Source organism: Sylvia atricapilla, chromosome 7, assembly GCF_009819655.1.
Source record: "Sylvia atricapilla isolate bSylAtr1 chromosome 7, bSylAtr1.pri, whole genome shotgun sequence".
Taxonomy (NCBI): domain Eukaryota; kingdom Metazoa; phylum Chordata; class Aves; order Passeriformes; family Sylviidae; genus Sylvia; species Sylvia atricapilla.
The window spans coordinates 31,308,173-31,321,994 of record NC_089146.1 but is presented as its reverse complement, the minus strand read 5'-3'; the positions used below and the strand labels follow the sequence as shown (position 1 = coordinate 31,321,994).

General features: G+C 39.5%; 1 protein-coding gene across 4 annotated transcripts in view; it reads left to right on the top strand.

Moving 5' to 3' along the window:
• The window catches only part of NCKAP5 (NCK associated protein 5), a 377,012-nt gene extending 363,481 nt beyond the window's left edge, over positions 1–13,531 (top strand). For all 4 annotated transcript variants that reach the window (XM_066323141.1, XM_066323142.1, XM_066323143.1 and 1 more), the window contains exon 20: positions 12,355–13,531. In XM_066323141.1, coding sequence (XP_066179238.1) covers positions 12,355–12,636 — 282 coding nt within the window. In that variant the 3' untranslated portion in view covers positions 12,637–13,531. The remainder of the gene's footprint in view (positions 1–12,354) is intronic.
• Positions 13,532–13,822: the final 291 nt, after the last annotated feature.

Sequence of the window (13,822 nt, the reverse complement as noted above, 5' to 3'; positions counted from 1 at the left end):
GTTTCTCTGGTAGGCTTGGAATGCGGATGTCAAAGGATAGAAAATTCCAGATTTAGGAATGCAGCGTGATGTGGGTAATTACCATTCATATTTACTTGTTCATAAACCACTCAGAGTTCATAGGACACAGAGCAGGAGGACAAACATCTCCATAGGTTCCACAGGCTCCGGACAGCACAACACCCTGGGAGTTTACCCAGGGCAGCCCAGGAGGAATTAAATCATCAGTGACTCCAACTGATGCATCACAGCCTGGCTGCTGCTGGGGGCACCAGCATTTGCTAACCTGTGCTGAGCCAATTCTGTGAGACAGTTGGGAGTTTAACAAACGTATTTCAAATTGTGTTTTGGAGGAATCTCAAGCATGAGGGGAACTGGTCATGTTCTGTTCATTGCAGCAGATGGCATCCCATTTGGTGTTTGTTAGCTTTGTTTGCAGCTCAATATTTTGTTTCTAGGGGAACTCAGTAAGTTAAATAATTTATCTCTCTAATGCATCGAGAGTCTGATCCAAACTCTACTAAAGTCAGTGCAAAACATTTGATTAACTACCATGTTCAGTGGATTAAATGCCAGGTTCATATGTTGAAGAGCATTTCAGATGCTCCCTAGTGAAAACAATAGGTCTTTGCCTTTCCATGGAGAAATTTTTGCCTGCAAAAAAAAAAAAAATTCAAATACTGACAATAAGCTTAAGAGACAAGAGTGCAGGACTGTGGAGATAGGGATGATGTTCTGGTTGAATGTCCAAATTGCTAAGCCTCTCTTGCTATTAAATTCTCCATTTTTTAAATAAAGAATATAAATAATACCTTCCAGCTGCATTTGGAATTTAATCTAGTACTGTTAGCAGGCTGCTCTGAGAGCTCTGAAGGCCCCATAGCAGCTCTAAGCAAATAATCATTATCACTTAATATTCTCATCAAGAATTCTTGCTCAAGATGGGATCTTGCATTACGAGGGCTAACCATAAACATACTGGTCCTCTGATGAGGAATTTTCAGAATGTCAGAAGCCAATTCCCACCCTGATCCCGCAAAGAGTTTTGCATGGGCAAAACACAACCTTCACAACCTCCACAACCTTCAGCAGTCCTGCTGTCCACACAGGGCTCCTAACCATCCCTGTGCATGGAGGAGGTTTTTATTCCATTGTTACAAGTATTTGAATCCTGAATAATCTAAGATATTGAAGAAAGCAACACTTAGAAATTTTTTTTATGTATTCTAATAAATATTAAATGCTCATTCTCAGAAACAATTTTTCAAATTATTCATTCACTAGTAGGGCCTGGCAGCTGCTTTGTTCTGTATTTTCATCCAGATTTTCTGTTTGTATCATCTTTGGGCATTCAAAACGTGAGTGTATATCAGCTGTACAGTGTGCCTGCATGAATTCCAGTTGTATTTTAGTCCTCCTAGTGGCCTATTATATTAACAGTATTCCAATCTGTGATTTAGGCACAGGAGCATGTTCTGTATCACCAGTATCTCACTGCAGTTGCAGCACTGACACTGCAGTAACGCTTCTGCTTTGCTAAGGTCAGTAAATCTCCTAAAACATTTGTCCAACAGATCTGGTCACGTGGCAGCTATCACTTCACACGTTTCTCTTTTTATACAGAAATTACAGTGAAATCAATGCAAAAACCCACTAGATTATTCTTGTCCTGCAGGAAGCCCACTGTGGGAGCAGGAGCCACTGCTCTTCTTCACACCAAATTCCTTCTTCAGTCATACCCAAAAGAGGTTTTCTCACAGCCAGGTTTTCTCAAACTCAGGGTTCCAAATACATTTTTCCCTGTGCCTTCTTTCCCTGAAAAAGCCTAAAAAGCCTTGCCAAAATATCACCTCACCACCTAGGAAGGGACTTTAACAGCCGAGGTGGGCTCAGCACAAAGCGTTATCACCCTTTTGAGTCCTGTTTGATGCTGAACTTGAGCCTTGCTGGTATCCAGGGATGCTGAAGGTGGAAAGGCAAAGAAAGGTCTGTCCAGCACTCGTCCTTGAGTTTTCTGTTTTCCAGGCTGTGCCCCTCACAGAGAGTTTGCAACCATTAATGCTCCTGCCAGATCCCAGTGGGAGACATTCTGTATGCCTGGCTGAGCCACAAAGTAGGATAGAGCTTCTCATGACCAGAAACAGATGTACTCGTTTCTAAAAGATGAAGTAAACACATCTAAATCCATAAATTAACTGAAATTCCCCTCGGATCACGGCCAGATGATATGCATGTTAATCAACATGGATATCACTGCTTTGATTCTGTGAGGAGGCAAGTTCAACATTTATAAATCTCCTGGCTGGAGGAGCTTCCATCTGCATCTGTAGCTGTGGTCATCTTGGTGCTCAGCATTGCTCTGCTTAATTCTAAATTCTTATTTCTAATAATTCTAATTCCTAATTCTCCTAATAATAGAGAAACGGTGTATCTTTCTGAGCATCCTTTAGGGTTAAAAAAGGACTATCACCTGCCATCAGCATTTAGGACACGATTTGCCTATTCCCTGCCCGTTCCCCAGTTTTGTACACACAAAGTAGGTGTTTAAGAGTGTGGATGGCTGGCCCCAGTGTCAGGAGCAGCCAAAGAAAACTGCAGGTAAGGGACCAAAGATCCCACATCCCAGTGGGCACATCCCTTCCTCCTCAGCACCTGCAGCTCCTCAGGGTTTCCCCTGGAATCCAGGAGCTCCAGCCAACAGGCCTGGGTTGGAAAACCTGTCCTGCAGCACATCTGAAACTCTGCCATGAATTGCTTAGCTTTTAAATTGCATTTTTTTTTACGTGATTATCTTCCAAAAAGGTTTTTCTAAATTCTTGATTAATTTTTGGGTTGGCTATTTAATACAGTGTTTGGTTAACTAATTCATGTAGTTGTTTATAATTATTGCCTTGCTATAAAATCATCTTAATAGGAGGTTGGGGGCTTTTTGTTTTCTTTCCAGTAGAATAACAAGTTATTTTATTATTCAAACAAGGCTTACTTCCTGCTGTTTTCAATAAGATTTTTAATAAATATGTAAATTTAAAAATTAATTTACTGCATACGTTTGGCAGCATGATTCTTGAACTGACAAAAGTTTGATGGATTGTAAAATTATCCTCCATAAAAATCATCAGTCACAGTAAACAGAATTTATCAGCCTCTGGTAATTCTACAGCTTTTTCTTCATCTTATCTCCTGTTAGGAACTCACTTAAAATTGATTATAATATAGTATGTTTCTAGAAATATAATTCATTCATATATTAATTAGATTTTAGGTTAATATCCCATCATGGAATAGGACATGAGCCAACAGTGTTTTCCAGTTGTTACAGACCCGCAGTAGAGAACCCTTGATTATTGTTCCCATGTGGTTTAACTGCCAGGACTAATCACTAATCAAATTCAAACAACATAAAATGGAACATCCTTCATAGCATTTATTTTCTAGCTGACTTATACTATAGGCTTTTTATTGATACAACTTGCTGTACTGAAATGAACTAAAAATTGCAAGAGAGGATTTATCCTTCTACTTTAATTTGGTTCTGCAGCCTGTGCCTGAAACTCTGTCTTGGATTTTTGTGCGTGTTGTGCTGCTGCCCCTGAAATACTCTGCCCTACAGCAGAGATAAATTGTTTGCATAAATTTAGAAAGGCCATGTAAATAACTGTGCTGTTATGCAGGATTTGATAGCAGATGAACTTAAAACATAGGTTTCCATCTGCAATTCATGCTCTGCTTGAATCAGTGCTGAAAACCGTGCAGCTCGTCACATCAGCTGGAGAGGTGGCAAGTGGAGTCGTGTAACCAACATCATTATTTGCATCTCTCCTGTCCCTCTTTTTTTTCTGATTACAAAGGAACTTCTCTACTCTCATTGCACAGAGTCAGAAAACAGTGTGCAGGTGGTTCAGGCTGTTACAGATGTTCTGGGAGGCAGGCTGGGCTCTGCCCTCTTCCCCTGCTCCTCCAGGAGCACTTACCCAGTGCAGGACTGCCCAGCCCCTCGCTTAGGCAAGGTGCAGAGGAGGGCACACCTAGTGGGTTTATTAGTGCCTTTCAGAAGCCAGGTGTCACAGAAGGGGAAAGAAAGGGCAGTGGGTTTTGGTTAGAATCATGAGAGGTAAAAAAATCTCCATGATGTAGGGCTGATGAAAATCTGTAGAGGAAAGGGAAATGTCAGCTTCAGGCTCCTAAAATAAACTATGTAGTTAGACTGGGGTTTAAGCAAGCTAATTCAGAATTTTTTTAACAGTGAAGAAGACCCTGTTTCTAAATCTAAAATTTTGACCTCTATTCCTGGTGAGAGCTTGGAAGAGCTTTAGTTCTGCTGTGTGTGGACACGAAGGCTCCCTCTGCAGCAGCCGAGCATTGTGGTCACACAGAGGGGAACTGGTGGGTCTGGGAGGATTGTTTGTCTCTTCCCAAATTTCCTTCCTCCTCAGAGGCTAAAAATAAAACACCGTATTTGCTGTGGAACTCACTCCTTTGTTTAAACTATGTCCCTGAATCATTTTGAGAACTTGCAAGAAGGGACAGTCTCTTTCCTTCCTCTGCAGGTCTCGCAGCAGAGATTCGCTCCTCCAGACAGCACAGCCCTCTTAATGCCCATAGCAGCCTTCAGAGCTGGGAGAATTATTTCTACATGGTTTTCTCATCCTGCTCACTTCCTCTTGACCCTGCCGCATAATCTTGCTTCTTCAGTGGCTGGACTCAATGATCTTAAAGGTCTTTTCCAACCTAAATAGTCCTGTTATTCCATGATTCCCTTTCTGCTGCTTCTGTCCTTTTACCCACAGGCCAGCTGGATGGTCACAGGCTATAAATCTAGTCCAGTACACAAAAGACTGGATTACTAGTGAGGAAAATCATTACCCACTTGCAATTACCTTTCGCAGTACAGTCTTGGAGTGCAATTCCATTTTTCCAATTCCAGTATTTCAGGTGAATGACACAGACATTACAGGCCAGGAGCTGAGGCATCACTAGAGAGAGAGGGGATAAGTGTCTTTGTAACTACCAAAATGTATTGTCTTATTCAAAAAAGCCAGAGGTGGAAGATGAAGACAGGTAAGAACATAGTGAATACTCAGGAACAGTAGTCTGAGAATAGTTCAGCCATACAGAAAAAAAATACTCTGATTACTGAAAATGTCAGTGAGATTATGCTATATGAGTACAGTCCTGCATTTACTGAGTTGAAGAGGATTTTTTGTCATCAGTCAAATGGGAGATAGAACCTATCTCTTTAAGAACTGCATTATTTGAACTGTATTTGGTACTGGATTTTTTTTTTAAAAAGCCAACTTTGAATTATGCTTTTTCCCCTCCTGAATTCAGGACTGTGTAAGTATCCTAATTTAAAAAAAAAATCAACTAAAGCTGTAGTCTAGGATAAAATTGTAGCCCTTTTTTTGTACAAAGCCCCTTCCTTATTAAAACAATCTGCCATACTTTCATCAAGGTAAAGATAGCTACTTTCATTCAGTAGGACAAACCTCTGTATATTTAAATTCTGTGATGTGAAATACAGTCTGATGAAGACTGAAGCAGTGAAGTTATTTAGGACTGCATAGTTCCAGTACCATTGGGTCACCACTGACAGCATAACATATAATTCTGAAAAGGAAGAGTATTGACCTTCAAATGGTCAAGTTCAATAACTTTGTCACCAATCTCACCTTTTAGCATGACTTTTTCTTCACTGCCATTTCTTTCAATCAGTAGAAAATCAGAAAATTTTTACTATTTAACTCCCTTTACAAGTAAAGCTAAAAGGATCTCTGAGAAGTTAAGTGAATCCTATACATCTCTTGTTCATTTTCAGTCCATCAGGTTCTAAAAACTGAGTAACAGCTTCCTTTCTCACCATGGATATTTCTTCCTTAATGCCTTGTGGTGAGCTTCTGATTGCACTAAGCATTGCTTTTAGTGGGTAGATTCCCTCTGTGAGAAGCAAAATTGGTGATTCTGCCAGTGTGAACAGAGTGAGGCTGTGCTTTGCCTTCTGGAGAAACCACTGGTGTTTAATTGCTTTTCTTCTTAATGCATCGCCTCAACACACTTGGCTGAGCACCAGAACCGTTATCATTTTCCAAGGTATTGCCACTTAGAATTGTGTTTTCTTATTCCTTTTCAAATAATTCCTTTTTGTCCATGCAGAGTGGATGCAGCCAGTGGCCATTCTGTGGCACTATGATGAAACATTCAGTTTGTGCCATTCAGTTTGTACCTGAACAGAAGGCAAAAGGCCTGGGAACTCAGACCTCAACATCCTTTTATTAAATTATTAAATTATGCAGAAGTTCAGAGAGGGTTGGTATAAACCTAATCAGGTCAAACAGTCTTGTCATGTCAAGGAAATATTCATGTGTGAGGATGGTAATCTTGGCATTAGAATGCTGAATGTACTGAGTCATCTCATCATTTTATGAAAATTACGCTTTTGAAAGCATAAGGCCCAATTCACTAAACTAAATTCTTTTATCTCCTAAACCACACAAGAATTCAAGCTATAGACAACATAAGTCTCAATTCCTCAACCACCTGCTCGTTAGGCAATAGCTGTTTTGTCCAGATCTGCAGCTATGAATTGTACTCAGCTAATCAGCTGGTTTTCCTCTCAGGTAATTCACTTTCAATTCAGGATCATGAGAAATGCTTTCCGTGTGATACTAAAACACACTTGTAGATTTTTATACTCCGAAATACAGGAGGTAAACTTTGATTACATTATCATTGTTACATTACCCACAATGCCATCAGGGGATGATGATACATACCATGTATATCTGGCTTTCCTATCAACTGCTGAACAGGCTAATCAACTTAAAAATGTTTCCTAGCAATGCATTTTTTCCCACTAAAGAAGCTGCCACTTACTGTTTATTGTGGAAATCTGATGGTGTGTCTCTGAGAATGTTATTATCTGCTAGAGCAAAATAATTCTGGGATTTCTGCTCAAGTAGAAAAAAGAAAAATTATTTCAGAAATTATTTTACTGTCGGTCCAGAAAATAGATGAAAGCTTCTGACAATGCACAATGGAGAGCAAGGCTTATCTTATTATTTAAAGTTATGCTTTAAAGAGAAAGAAGTTCAAACATCCCATTTTTAGCTTAGCTGTAATGCAGCAGAGGTCACGCAGTTACAGCTTTCACCTTTGTAGTTTGCTGAATGTGGCTGTACAACTATTTTCACTGCAGAATATTACTTGTTCACCTGATGTTCAATGAGATCTGGAGGTTGTTCACTTTGCAGAGAGCCTACATGGCATTCTGTCCTTGGCTGGAAGACAAACAGCCACTGCCCAGCCCTTTCCATGTGACACCTTCTACTGCAAACAGTCGTGTGGCACCAGAGAATTCAGGGAGAAGTTACTTCTCATGAGACCAGTACACCTCTGGTCAGAAAACTGCCTTGTATCTCCTTGCACCTGCTCTACAAGAAGCTGTGAACATATTAAAATTGTCCCACTAAAGAGGTTATTTGTGAGCAACCTATGTAGTGCTGCAACAGCAAATCCCACTTAGACCCATGGTGTTGTAAATACAAAGCAGTTATAGGAGTTAGAGGATATCTAAATTGGAGGGATTGTGAATTTAAAATAAGAAGTAGAGGCTCCTGGGATCAAGTTTACTCTGAGCATATGCAGACAAAGTAACAAGCAGTTTTTAAAAAGTAAAAGTCTAGAAAATTGTTTTCCCTCAAAATAAAGTTATGAGCAATAACTGAAAAAAACAAAATGGAACATACTTTGTATCTTCTATTAGAGATCTGATCTGAAATGAAAGACCTTGAGTTACACAATTAAGTATTGATTTTGTTGATCTATGTTTAATTCTCATAGCAATTTTGTTGTTTTTACCCAATAGTGTTCTGCAGTTATACTTCACTTGAAGCGATGCACTTCTTGGTTTTGTGTTAATCTAAAAACTAAATTGCCCAATGCATGAGAGACATAAATAAAGTTCTTTTTATTCCTTTTTGTAACTGAATCTGAGCTCTTTAAAGTGCTGGTTAACTAAACTTAGACAGCTGGAAAATACATTTATCCTGCAGAATGGTTCACTGCTATTTCTGGGCTCTAGCAGGACTTAGAAGCATAGCTTGACCTCCAGATAATCAGAGCTTCTGTGTGTTACCACACTGAAGAAATGGCCTTGCTGCTGTTTTCCTTCCTGCACACGAGTGTGGGGTCCTCTGTGCCTGTGAAGCAGCCCATCCTTCCCTGCTCCTCCTTCCCAGGACACCTGAGGAATCCTTGTGCCACTCAGAAGGGCTGCAGTTCTTCCCGGTCCTTGATCATACAGCTCTGAAAAGGCATTCCTGCCCACATGTAACCTCTCATTTTTACAGTTTGCAGAAAACCTAATTTGATGTATTAATGTAGAAATAACACCTATTTATAATGTATCAGTGTAACTCCAGGCTAGTTTTGTTTTCCTAATTTGCTGTGCTTGAAGTGACATGCCAGATTTTATTACATCACTAATGGGTTTTAGTTATTCCCTTTAGGATGTTGCCAGCAAGGAAACATTATTCTGATTCGTGACTCACAGGTTTATATCGAAGTGATGTGGCTCGTGATGAATGTCTGTGTATGTCAGGGAGAGTTTCTCCTCTTCTGACAGCTGGTCACTGTTTTCAGGTGGTGCAAGGCACCCCACACTGGGCAGGTAAGAAACTCCAGCCGTGGGAAGCTCTCCACCGATACAATGGAGCAGAACAACAAATGCTCCCTGTACCCTAAGGCCACAATGGTACAGATTTTCCATACAAAAATACACTTAGGATAAGTAAAACAAGCTAACCACTGATCTGCTTTAGGGTGATGGGCCAGAGCTCTTACAGAGGCACTGTGAAAACTAGTACTTGTCTGCCAGTTGAGCCTTTTTTTTTCCTTCTTTTTTCTATTATCTGTCTCTTTTAGACCAAAATCTCTGACTACATGTTTTTGTCTTTTCCCTCAATGAACACTTAGGAAAACATACACAGTCCACAGCAGATGCAGCACTCACCTTGTTCACAGAACAGATCAGAACAGTCAGCAGCAAAGTCAACACCTCAAGGCTGAAATGGTTTCAAGCATTACTGCTGAGAAGGATCCTGTGTGAGAGGAGGCAAATACTGTTGTTCCCATCTTAGCTCTTGTAGCAGCACTGAGCAAGATCACGGAGTCTTTGCCTTTGCTGTGGTGACCAAAGCACCTGTCCACTGGGCAGAAAGCCACTCCTGACACAGCACAGAGCTGACTGGAACAAGTGACTTAGGGGTTAGGTGCCCTCTGCACTTCTTGCGGAATTTCACCCAATTTTCCTGGGTGTAGAACACACCCCACTCACGTTCCACTCTGCAGAAGCAGCTGCTGAGACACTTTAGTGCGGCTCTCAAATGCATTAATGAACTAATTGCTTTAAAATAAACAATGCTAACGTCTTCGGGCTAACCCTTGTTCTTTGTTATAGCTGTGACTCTGCTGCAGTCAATAGCAAATCTACATAAAAAACCCCAAAGATACTGTGTAACCACGTACACACAATTTATCAATCAAATTCTAACAATAGTTGTTTTGCTTTTGCCTTTTGTTTCATCTAGCAGCTTTTGAGACTGCCGTGAATAATAAGAAACATATTTAAGTATGAATCTAAATAAACACTCTTTGGTAATTTTTTATAAATTGTATCTATAGTAACTAGAGAAAAAATTCTTAACTTGGGTTAACATTTCTGTTCTGACACAAACCGAGGTTAAACAAATGACCAGTGACTTTGCAGCTCTAGGAATAATTGTGTTACTGCAAGAGAAAATGATCTGTTGATTGTGTAAATTCTAACCTTAATATCTCTGGTTAAAGATTTTGTTTTGCTTATGAACTTTCTTCTATGTGTTAAAGAAAGGAAGTTTCAGGGTTTTTTGCAGAAGGATGTAGCTAGGCACTAGGACACCTAAAAAGGACAACTCTGTGTCCCAAAAATACTCGTAACTTATTTCTGTTTCTTGGTTTGGTAATAAATTTTATTACCACTGTTAGAATTAATTTTCACTTTAAGCTCTGATGTATTGTAGGTGTACTGTAGGGGTACCAGGATCTTTTGCCAACAGGTTGCTCTGATGGGCTTCAGTTCGCTTCAACTTCACATGATTCAATGTTTCTGCTTAAAATTTGTAGAGTACTTTTACTCCCTGCAGTTTCTCTAATGTACTCTATAAAATAAATGAGAATCTAGGATGTGATTTAAGTAGGATTGTAGCCTAGCTTGTGCTTGAAGGGTATAAAAAATTATTGATACTGCATATATGCAGAATATACCAATGAATTCAGTCTGGTCTGCCCTGAGGTGTAAATCCATCCTTCAGTAGGATTGCCAAAATCCTTCTCTGATGGTGATGCTTCACCCAGACTGCTCTGTCCTGAGGATTCTCCAGGTGTCTCCTGCCCAGGAGCTGAAATTGGCTCCATTTGAATCAATAAGAGTTTTATCACAGGCCTTACTAACTCCAGTATGGAGTCCTGCAGTCCCAAGTCTGTGCTAACTAGTCACATTCAATTTATCTAAAGGGAAACTGTGAATTGGGAAAATGAAAGACAAAGAAACATCATTTAGTCTGTCATATAATAAAGTATTTTAGACTTAGCACTCTAAAAGCAGAAAGAATTAATGTGTGTTATTAATGCCATGGCTGAGAATTTTCTCATTTAGCCTGCAGAGAAGTGAAACACCTTTTTCAGGGTTTCAAATAAGGGCAAAGGGAAGAACATTTTAAGGTGAAATTGTGAAAAAATTCTATTATAGGGTCCTAAGTTTATGTTCATTCCCATTTCCAAGGGTTATATTCCTCTATCTCAGAAAACATTTTAATTATAGATATTGAAGACCTTAGTTTTAACTGTCATCTAAAATTAAAATCCAACACAACATTCCCTAAAACCTTTTAGACTCAAGATTAATTAACACACCAAACAGAAAATGTTCATCTGCTAAGACTTTAGGATCTCCTGTTGCTTTGCTTAAGTTTGTTTGAAACATTTTCCAAAAATAGTTATCTAAATCCATGCATTGTCATCTTATGAAATGTGACAAGATCAGAGCAAAAACAATCCTTGGGCTGGCATTTCAATTTTTATCTAACTGGCTATCAAAACAAGCAATCAAACGGTAACAATTTGTCTTCCTCTTGCCAAAGATTTCCAAGGAGAAGCAGCACAGTGTGCACGACGTTTGACTGACTTGAGGCTTGACTTCTTCAGAAAATTCTAAGGACCCTTTACAAGTGCACATGTAATGACCCACAGCATCCACACATCTGCCCAAAGCTATACCTTCAGCGTGCTGAAAATGCCATCTCATTTTCTAGCTAAACAAAAATATCGATGCCTTGGATTTGCAGTAATTTACTGATTCTGTCTTTGCCATCTGATGGCACTACCAAAAATGAGGAATGGCTTTGCACTCTGATGGCATATTTCAGAATGCTTGAATCTTATCTGCCCAGGAGGTTATTGAATGTTGATTGTAAAATGTCGAATGCTATCCCATATTTCTCTGGTAATACGATCTGTAAGAGGAGTTAGTTACTCGGATTTTGAAACACTCTGGATATAAACAGCAGGTCATTTTTATTGAGCTGCTCCCTACACAGTTCCCTAATGATTCCTTGGTCAGATCTCTGATTGAAAATACCAGTAGCTGACAAAGGGATAAAACTACTCTGGTACAATCCTACTGTGTGTTTTTAATATAATGTGCTAATACATTGTCCAGTGTTCCCACAGAATTACACCACTTCTCCGAGAAGGCCTGGCCAATATCGGATTGATTCTGGTCTGTGGGGATCGGCCCAGTTCAGTGTAATTTCCTGTCTTGTTGCTTTCTTGTCTATTAGAGAGAATTTGGGTTTGTGGAAATCAATAGGCTTATACATGCAAAATGTGAGGCTATTCCCTAGCAAGTTTTCATTTGCATCCTTAATTTATGGAAAATGCTGTTTTCTCCTCTGCACTTTTTTTTTTTTAAACTCTGCTTAAACAAATACCTATTTAAACATACCCCCCAAAGTATTCATGCAGGAGAAGATCTAAATGACTGTGAGGATGCTGGAGGTGTTTAACCCGTGCATAGCCAGGGTCTGCTACTTAGGATATTATTAGCACTTGAGTAAATGGAGTCCTGTTTGCCTCAGCAGAATCATTCAAGTTATTTATCCTAAAATGGGCAGTAATGTTCTATTTAATCATAACAGTTATTTAAGCATCTAACAATCTATTTCCTCTCACCCTGTGAACTTTGGAAAGACGGTAATTAATGGTATACGATAGGATAAGTTCTTAAGGAATACGTTTCCAATATTTCCCTCGCTTTTACAGAAATTGAAGCAATCTGAAGAAACAAAAGAAGATTCCCAGAACAGAGGATCTAAAATTTCCCTGGAGTCTCTCAATAAATTTAACAGCAATAATGTACTTTTATTGGAAAAAGAGAAGAACTGTCTGAACAAGGTTGAAGGACAGAAGGAAGAAAATGGAAAGAAAGAAGCAGCATCCTTGAGCAGCTCGGGTCGGCAGGACGTGGACAATTTGGAATCCTTGAGCGATTCCCTGTACGACAGCTTCTCCTCTTGTGCCAGCCAAGGCTCCAACGACGTTTAGGGACACTTCCCAGAGGGCTGCAGCACGGAATGGGGCTGAAGGTGAGCGTGGAGTGAGGAGGGAGAGGAGACTGTGTTTGAAAACTCCCCCTGGAGCTCGCTGTGCTCACTCCAGGGTGCTCTGGCCTCCCACCACACAGCAATAAGGCAGGGCAGCATCACCGTGGTGCGTGGGACTCAGCACACCCAACACAACGAACACACAGAATAAAGTCTTAATTTTGCACATTTGTGAATATTTGTACACTTGTAAATACCTTGGGAAAATATATTTGTAGGGATACACGACAGCAATAAATATTGAATTGGTGCTATGCTCCTGTAATGGCAGATTACTAACTTAAAGAAATTGGTGTTAATATTAACAGGAAAAGCTAGTAGATTTTTTAAAAAAGAGTTATAATTGTCCTAGTCTTAAAACTGTATGTAGAAACACTGCATTACCATAAACTTGAGCCTGCCAGATTGTCTTTAATAAACTCTCATGGACTCCCTTTTAGAAAACATATTTTATACTTTCCTTTTAGTGCAATTCCATACAGGTATTCTAGGGAAACATGCATTTCAGTTATAACTTCGCAACAGGTGTCTTGTTTCAAAAGGGTTTTGACATTTGACGTGGCAAGAAAATGAATAGATTAAAAGGCCTGATACTGCTGGCATTGGCTTCATCAATCATGCACATAACTGTTTGAAAGATCAGGGTCAAAGCAATTCACTGCTGACACAAACAGGAGTCATGTAGGAATGAGAACTACATAAAACCCCCTGTACTTCTGACTGCAACGTGGCTTTTCAAGTTCCACCTCCTCCGTACTCATTTCCCATCAAATTATGAATGTAGCATACTGTAGCATCTTTTCTAGTCTCTGGTCTTAAGTAGATTCTGAACGCTAAAATTATTTTTTAAAAAACAACTCCTGTTTGTGACACACTAAGATGTTGGTGCTAACCAGTACTAGTTCAAACATATCTTGGAGCAGAGGGATTTGCCTGTATTGGGTGTTTTTGTTTTTTTCTACAGAGGTTGTTTATATGTAAGGGAGAGTCTATTTCAAAGGTTCTGTGTATTTTTTCTAGATGTGAAGTATTTATAACTGCTTTTTGTACAGCAATTGTAAACTAGATATATTTGGGGTATTTCTAGACTCTACAGTTTCTTTAGCACATGCTTGTTAATCTTCGAA